The sequence below is a fragment of the Rhizopus delemar genome, genomic scaffold (assembly GCF_000149305.1).
Source record: "Rhizopus delemar RA 99-880 supercont3.5 genomic scaffold, whole genome shotgun sequence".
NCBI lineage: Eukaryota > Fungi > Mucoromycota > Mucoromycetes > Mucorales > Rhizopodaceae > Rhizopus > Rhizopus delemar.
This window is the reverse complement of record NW_027137831.1, coordinates 942,045-951,418: the sequence shown is the minus strand read 5'-3', so window position 1 is coordinate 951,418 and position 9,374 is coordinate 942,045. Positions and strand designations below refer to the sequence as shown.

Sequence of the window (9,374 nt, the reverse complement as noted above, 5' to 3'; positions counted from 1 at the left end):
TACATCAAAAATAAGTAAAAATCATCATACAGTGAGCGACAAAACTGTCCCAATGTTTTGTAATTTTCTCTTTTATGGCCTGTAACGTTATGGTTATCAGATTAATTTATGACTTGTTATATATCATTCGATAGCCAAAGCCTTGTAGAAGTAAACAACATATAGCAAAGACCGATTAAAGTGCTGCAAATGGAGATAGAGGGGATGGAAAACAAGCGGTGCATTGGGACAGTTTTGTCGCATTCTCAAAAAAATATAAAATGGTTTACTTATTTGATATTAATAGTCAGTCCAACGTCCTTTATTCTTTATACATTGTTTTATACGCTTAGGCATTGATTCTATAACCTTTTGACACTCTTCTGGCTTCATTAAGTCGTACCAAACTTTAGTTACTCGTTCGTATAATTCATTCATGCCTTTTGGTGCTGTTTCATAATCATTCAGCCTTCTCTTTAACAATGACCACATATTTTCAATTGGATTGAGGTCAGGGGACTGTGCAGGCCACTCCAGGATGTTGTAGGATTGGTCTTTAAGGTATTCTTCGACTAGTTTGGACGTATGCTTAGGATCATTGTCATGCTGAAAAATCACCTGATGACGTTCGAATCCTAATTTATCGATGCTGAAATCGATAGTACGCTCCAATTCATCTTCCAAAATCTCTCTGTACAATTCTTTATCCATATTACCATTGACCTTGCACATCCAACCGACTCCTGCATAGGTAATGGCGCTCCACAGCATAATACTGCCTCCACCATGCTTAACAGTCATCTTGACATGATGGGATTTCAAGCTTTCTCCCGATCGAATCCAAGCCCAGGTGTGTCCATCCGAGTTAAATCTATTTATTTTCGTCTCGTCTGACCAAGTAACACGTTTCCAGTCATCTACAGTCCAGTCCTTGTGAGCCATGCACCAAGAAAGCCTCTTGCAGATATTTTTCGCACTAAGCAAAGCCGTCTTCGGCTTCTCAATTGCACCAAGACCGGCCTTACGGAGGGTTCTGCGCACAGTCACGGCAATTACTTTCCTTCCAATATCCTTTTCTTGTTCTTTAGCCACCTTTACTGCACTAGACCTGCGTGTTTTGGTCACTTGACGCACACAATAACGTTCATCAACCATAGATAAAATCTTGCGTCGGCCGCCTTTTGGCTTTCGAAGTCCAAAGCAATGGGATTTTCGGAGTCTCCCAACCGTACTCTTGCTTAAACCAGTAGAACCTTCCACTTCCCGAACCGACTTACCTTGTTTAAGTAGTGAAATTGCTTGAACAACTGTTTCTTGAGGGACTTGTTTCATGTTGAGATATAATGGGCGAGTAATAAATCAGCAGGAGTTTAAAACTTTAGCAGTGAGTAAAGATCAGCTTAAAGGCATACAATGCGCATTTGTAAGTAGTTTGGTACCTCTATGCAACTTGTGGGTCGATATTTTATCATATTTTATATTTTTTTGAGAATGCGACAAAACTGTCCCAATGCACCGCTTGTTTTCCATCCCCTCTATCTCCATTTGCAGCACTTTAATCGGTCTTTGCTATATGTTGTTTACTTCTACAAGGCTTTGGCTATCGAATGATATATAACAAGTCATAAATTAATCTGATAACCATAACGTTACAGGCCATAAAAGAGAAAATTACAAAACATTGGGACAGTTTTGTCGCTCACTGTACGTTTGTGAGGTATTTTGACCCACTGTATGTAAGCTATATGAGTGGTCTATAAAGAAGTATTTAAGCTATATGAGTGGTTAATAACGAAGTATATAAAGCAATATGAGTGGTTTATAAAAGAGCAAAAAGACAGATAAAGCATTGATTTGAAAAGTATCATTGGCTGCCGAGCACCATTAGATACCAAATGGATAATAAATAGGAGCCATAACATAACTGATGGAAGTTGCGTCTTGCGAGATCAGTTAACGAATAAATGTACCAGCAGTCTCCTGTCTCTGCCACAAATCTTGTAACTTCTCTTAATCAAAAGATTAACGACGGTTTAAACGATTTGTGGCAGAGACAGGAGGCAGTGCGATCAACAATCAGTTACCCGATGTCACACGATTCTAAGATCTTTCGCAAGGTTGATAATATATCTGTTAACAAATTTGCACGATTATTTGCAGTGTGCCGCTGCAAATAATTGTGCAAACTCTGCGAATCGTTAATTGTTAGGTACAGTAGCGGACAAAACTGGTGCACAAAAATTAAAATCAGCATTGCATCTCCGCTATATGTCTGCGACATTTGCGGCATATACCATCTGAAAGGCAGTCTAAAATATGCATTATGCTAGGTAAACCGGAACTGTGCCGGACATCCTTCAGGAATAAGGTCATTTTTAGTGATTTTTTGAATATTTCAATTTTCGCCAAAAATGTAGTACTTGTCTAGCCTTCTTTCAAATCTACCCATTTCTTTCTAGTTTGCTGTAAAATTTTATAATACACTAGTGCATTCCAATAGCTCTTAAAAAATATATAAACCCTTGCCTAATTTGTATCTCTCTATGAATTTCACTTCTTATTTTTACCCTATCCATTTTAACAAAGTACCAGCACCCTATGCCCAAAAAAATCAGCAACGATAAAAGAGAAGCTGTGAAATCTGGAATACGCTCAGGTCGTACGACAATGGATATTTCTAGAACAACAGGAGTCTCTAAATGGACGATCAACAGGATAAGAAAGGAAGAAAAGAACATCAAGGCTCGTAACCGTGGTGGTCGACCGGTCGTAGTTAAAAAAATAACTAATGCAATCATCCGTCTAAAGTTTCGACAAGGACTCTTACGCACAGCTTCTGATGCTCAGCTCTTTTTGAGGTCCTTAGGATACAGTATTAGCAAACGGTCGGTCAGAAGGCTTCTTAGAAAGATAGGCTTCAAGTCTGGAATTAAGAAGTACAAGCCTTTCATCAGCTATACAAACCAGAAAAAGCGATTGAAGTGGTGTCGCGACAAAGTATCATGGACTGTGGAGGACTGGAAGTCTGTGATCTTCAGCGATGAGACCAAAATCAATGTTTGGGGTGCCGATGGTATACGCTACTATTGGAAGCAAGTCGATCAACCTTGGCGATCCTTTCATGTTAATCAAACAATGAAGCATGGCGGCGGATCTGTTATGCTTTGGGGCTGTATTACATCTCGAGGACCAGGATATGCTTGTCGAGTATATGATGGCACAATGAATTCAAAATTATACACCCATACTTTGTCTACTACGTATCAAGAAAGCCTAGCATATTATGGTTTGAAACATTGTGATGTTTTGTTTCAACATGACAATGACCCAAAGCACAAGTCAAGGCATACCACTAACTGGTTATCTGATAATGGGATATCGGTATTTGTTTAGGATAGGGGGTTTTAGGTAAAAGTAGTATAACAACAAAGATAAAGAAATACTGTTAGAACTTGGTATCTCTTTATTAAGTTAAGATAACTAAGATTGAATATGAGTAATTCTACATGTAAAAAGGGAGAGTAATTATAGACATGATACGGATAAAGAATTAGGACAGATTATGATCATTCTGTCGAAATTGATGATTACTATTTCTAATTATTAGTTTAGCCTGTTCCTAGCTTGTATTGTCAATTATGCTATTGGGATGGTTTCAGGATAACTCTGGATGTAGGACTATTTAGGAGCCGGTACGGATGAATATAAAATCCTCTAGTTCCGTGATTGGATATTATGGTTAATAATAATATCTCAGTTAGGATAAATGTTTGCGTGACTTAATGATGATCCGGTAAGTAATTGTCATTCCTTATTCAACATGCTCATATCATCAATAAACTATATTACAACCACGCCATACATTTGACTGTGTGAAGTTAATATGAATAAAGCTTAATATAAAAATCTAATCAAAGTCTTTTATTGATCTGTGCTGGGAATAATGTTATAAATGATTCCAAAGTTATGTCAACATATTATTTAGGATCATATGAGATTCCTTTTACTAAAATAAAGTGACTATAATCTTATGTATCCTTAACAGTATTAAAAGATTGGCCGCCACAAAGTCCCGATCTAAATCCTATTGAACATGTTTGGCGACAGTTAAAGTCAAAGCTGTCTCAATACGATACCACACCAAGAAGCATAGACGATCTCTGGAAAAGAATCGATAAAGAGTGGAACTCTTTTACTGCAAGTGATATGCAGCCATACTATGAAAGCATTCCAAAACGAATTGCTGCTGTTATCAAAAGACGAGGCAATTATACGAACTTTTAGGTTTTAATCACTTTTATGGTTTTTTTTAAAAATATCTATTCTTATAAATAAAAGCTTGGTTCTCCCTCATTTTTGGCAATGCAATGATTAAACTTTGCACAATTTGCAACATTTAGTACGCCTTCCATCTGATATAGTTTCATAGATATTGCAACTGTAATGAGCAAGTAATGGTAGCTTATAGCTGAAAAAAAGTTTTGTGCACCAGTTTTGTCCGCTACTGTATATGCTTTTATGTTCAGCAATACCAAAATCTGTGATTGAATGCATATTTATGCCGACGACAATATCAGCCATACTTTACGGGCCTATAATTCTATTATTTATTCTACGTCCTGCTAATGCAGATACTGACGGGAGTGATAATTCAGAGTTCTAAGTAGATTTAATCCTTACTCTGCGAGGACGTCTATCTTGGTAGCTGCTTTTCATAGTCTTTTCTACGTCAGAAAAAAATTGGGGACCAATGATACTTTTCAAATCAATGCTTTATTTGTCTTTTTGTTCTTTATAAACCACTCATATTGCCTTATAAGCTTCTTTATCGACCACTCATATTGCTTTATACACTTCTTTATCGACCATTCATATTGCAATAAATATTGCTTTACATACACAAAAAAATAGGGACTTGTTTTATAAAAATAGCTTTTTTTTTAATTAAATAACATAATAATAACAATATACAGTATTTCTTTGCTTGTAGCGTTTTAAAAGTTTACTTGACTTACCTAATGTCATCACGATAGCATCATCTAATCTAAAAAAACGTCGATTAATCTCGTGGAACTCAAAAAGTTCTCACAAGAAGAAAAAGAAAAAAAAAAAGAAAAACCCAAGCTCAAAGATTCAAGTATTCACAGGCACAAAGATTCAAGGACGCAAGGACTTGGACACTCAGAGCAAAAGAAAAGACATCAGTACTTTAGAACCAAATCGAACACAGAAAAAAAAGATAAAAAGAGGCCTAAGCAAATCAGCATTCATCTATAATAAACATTAGCTATCATGTATATATAGTAAAGCAATTGTACCATTCTTTAGATAGAACCAGAAAAAGAAAACTAGCTAAGCTTATACCAACAAGTAAAGAAAAGGGGAGCAGCATTCATCTATAGTAATTATTAGCTATTGAGTACATGTAGTAAAAGTAATAGCACCTTACTTTAGATAGAACCAGGTAAAAAAAAAAGACACTAACCAAGCTTATACCAACAAGTAAAAAATAAAGAAGCAGCACGCATCTATAATAACTGTTAGCTATGAAGGATATTTAATAAAAGTAATAGTACCTTGCTTTAGATGAACCAGGAAAAAAAAAAGAAAAGAAAGAAAAAAAATGACACCAGCCAAGCTTATGCCAACAAGTAAAAGAAGAAGCAATGATAATCCTGGGAAAGAGACTTTATAAAGACCATTTAAAACATTAAGAAAACAGGCAATCCAATTTTACTAAAGTACAAGTACCGTTAGAATAGACATAGAATATGTATAATGTTAAGAGCTTACCTTTTATAAAAAGAGAAAAAAAAAAAAAAAAAAAAAGAGAGAAGTACTTTTTTTTTGTAGCCTTATTTTTACCAATTTTACACTTATTCATTGTCTATCTATATTAGAAATCAAACAGTTGCTTTTCATGTAATTTACATTTAATGATATCCCAAAAGATAACTTATACATTGCTTGACCAAGTTTTATTAGTTGAGCGCAATATCTTCAACATGGAGAGTATTATTTTTTCTTTTTTTTTTCATTTCAGGTGAAAAAAAAAAAAAGTCGGCATCTTAACGAACTGTAGCAGTAAAACAGCTTTTTTTTTTCTCCCTGGTTTTGTTTCATGGAATAGACTACATACCAAAAGTGCAAAGGATAAAAAAGAAAGCTCAAGTTCTGGTCAAATGTAAGCTTATAAAAAAAATAACAACCAAGTCTAATGTCGGTTTCTTTTTTTTTTTACATTAGGAATTCCTAATGGAACACATTCGGATGACGAACATGAACCTCATGAGCAAAGTTGTTCTTTCCAACTTAAAGAAACTATAAGAATATCAAACTTATATTGTTGCTTGTTGCTGAAAAGTTATTTTTGGTAAAGAAAGTTGTCATTGCTAACACCTCTAATTGCCAATGGCTAATGGCAAATTACACCCATGTACAAGCATAAAGTAAGTAATGAACTAGTATAAGCTTAAAAACATATATTCTTTTATATTATTTGTCATAAAAAATAATAAAGCAATCTATTTATTTGATAAGCAAAAAAGTTTTGTATGTATTTGTTAATTATAACTGCCTTGTAACAAAATGTTGGCAGAGCTTCTTTATTTTTTATTCTTTTAGAATACACACGTATTCTTTTGTTATAATGTAAAGGTATTTGCATTTCTATAAAGTATATATTTGTTGTTAGATTATTGTTTTCATTTGGATAATGAACTTTCTATTGCTAGACTCGTTTTTTTTTTTTTTTTTTACTTAAACTTTTTTTTACCAAATCTTTTTTCTACCAAATCTTTTTTTTCCCCAAACAGGACTATTTTGTTACTTTCTGTTATACATTTCTAATGACCTAAGCTAAAAACCACAGACTGCCTTCCTAATATGTATTTTTCTGAACAAAATAAAAAAAAGAAGACATGGGTCTTTCAACGATAGACGGGAACAGGCTTTCCAAAAAAAGATCATCTGTAAAAAAAACAGACACTTTTTTAAAACATGAATGACTTTATGAATACTTACCCTACAAAAAAAACAAAAATATTGTTAAATTTCTTTATTTTTTTCGCACCTAAATCTTTTTTCAAAATTCAAAAAGGTGCAATACAGCAAGATATAATGATTTCCCATAGAAAAATTATAAAATCTACGGATCTATGATTGTTAGGTCTGTTAAAATTCTACGTCAAAGCCACTACATTATTTGTAGTGTCAAAAAGGAATCAAGGGCGCTTCCCGACCAAAATACGTCTTCGTCAATACTGATATGTGTGTTTTCCCCAACTATGTTTACCTTGAATAATACGACTTTCAATTAATAGTATGGGAACCTCTTTAGGCAGTAAGACTTTAAAAGCGTAAAGTAAGTATATAAAAAAATGGGAAGAAGACTGTATATCGTTTATTATTATCACATCAACACTATTTATAATAAAACTCTTTTTGACATTCCGTTATTTCTTGTTCTTCTAGAACAGTTGAGTTCTCGATCTTGTATATATTTAGACACCATAGAATCTTCATATCTAACTTGTCTTACGGGAACTCTAATATCTTTCGCGTCTGAGCTAAAGGGGCGATCTGTGTAACTTGACACTATTTCCCAATACAGCCACAAAAGCATCAAACAACAAGAAAATACTACGCGGTCCGCACAACAACAATCCGATCCGCAAAACACACTGCACATAATTGCTATATATAGAACAATATATTTGACAGAATATAATCAGATATTTCGAGTTTACGTCAATATATTTACAAATTTCATAAAATATATACTTCGTGTATTTTGCTCTAAATGTTAAGATATGTATGTGGAATACCGTGTTACTTTTGGTGACGCGCCGCTTCATTGTTCTTTCTACGATGATACACAAACATAACACCTTTCTATTGGACCTTACATGCGTGCGTTTTTCTTTGATACTACTCCTTTATTGGTTTATTGCCTTTAGTAATACTTCCTTATACGTCTATTTCTCTTGAATATTACTTCTTTACTGGCTTATTGCCTTTTCGCAATACTTTCTTATTGGCTTATTATGATTATATATAACTCTGGATGGTTTATATTAGGAAATAAAATAGGCTTAAAATACGGTATTATTGGTTAAAAATTTAGTTTTATTCGTTTATTTTGGGGCTTTATCGTCATATTGATTATATATTATTGGTTCATTTGTTTATTAAAAATGATACAAAAAGGCGGGAAAAGGAACAAGGGATCGATGGGAATAATGAAACAACACCTTTAAACGGTAGATACCAAAAATTTTTTTTTTCAAAATTGCACTTACCTAAACCTCAGAAGCAGCAAACAATACAATATAGCAGACAAAACAGGCAAAACAAACAAATACAATGAAGCAGCATCAAAAGAGATCTGAAGCAAAAGAAAGATGAAGGCAGTGGACTAGGCAGTAGGAAAGTAGAATTGAAACTGAATAAAATAAAAGATTAATTACAGTGAAACATGATGTACCCGACTTTCTTACCTTAAACCTCTTTAAAAACTAGAAGACGATACCAAGGAGTTCAAACAGCTTCAGAATCAAGCTTAGGAAACTAAATTTGAATGTTAATGAAGACAATGAAAATTTAGAAACTTACGTACCACATAAACAGATACAGAAAAGACTCAAGAACTTATAATAGCCATAAGTATACCTATGAATTTTTAATAAAGTACATTAGAAAAAAAAATTTTTAAAAAAAAAAGAACAACTTACCTGGGATAACAAATCAAAAAAAAGAAAGAAAGAAAAGAAAAGATTGATCTGAGACATCAATCCTTTTATAGATTTTTTGATTTGTATAGAACTGAGTTTACAATTGAACGCAATAGTATTTAAGGTGTGTTCAACTTCAACGTTAAGTTTCTTTACTTTTTCTTCAAAGTACCTTATAACATTATGTCTGACCGTATTATCGAATTCAACCCTGCTCCTGTCAATGCTCGTGGCTCTAATGAGATATTTGCAGATAAAAATTTGAGAATTAAAAGGAGATAGTACTTGAAAACTAGTGAATGAGTCTCTATGTAACCTCTTTATTAGATTTCAAGACGAGAGAGAGAACCCATTTAATCAAACTACGCCTTTATATAGGAAATAAAATTATTCAGGGACCGAAGTGTGCTCAAGGTCAATTTTAGTATTGAACTTGAATAATATAAATATTGTATATGGTTAATATTGTAAATGAGTCTTAGAGAATATGTAATATATAATATTATGTATTCAGTACTTGTTATTTTTTATATAAGATTTGAGTAATCTCATACGAATAATAAGTATTTAATGGGGTAAATACGACATCTAACTCTGCTGGGCAGCCAATTGCTCTTCCTTCACGTGCTGTTGTTCCTGAGTTTGTGTCAAGTGATGGTATTC

The 9,374-nt window shown here is 33.5% G+C and overlaps 2 protein-coding genes across 2 annotated transcripts; one reads left to right on the top strand and one right to left on the bottom strand.

The window, feature by feature from the left end:
• Positions 1–279: 279 nt before the first annotated feature.
• Positions 280–1,134, bottom strand: RO3G_07112 (uncharacterized protein; the record flags this gene model as incomplete). Its single annotated transcript, XM_067661702.1, has 1 exon — positions 280–1,134. One exon carries the CDS (start codon positions 1,132–1,134, stop codon positions 280–282), a length of 855 nt encoding a protein of 284 aa, XP_067517803.1.
• Positions 1,135–2,577: 1,443 nt separating this feature from the next.
• Positions 2,578–3,372, top strand: RO3G_07111 (uncharacterized protein; the record flags this gene model as incomplete). Its single annotated transcript, XM_067661701.1, has 1 exon — positions 2,578–3,372. The coding sequence occupies one exon, from the start codon at positions 2,578–2,580 to the stop codon at positions 3,370–3,372; it is 795 nt and encodes a 264-aa protein (XP_067517802.1).
• Between the last annotated feature and the right edge of the window lie 6,002 nt (positions 3,373–9,374).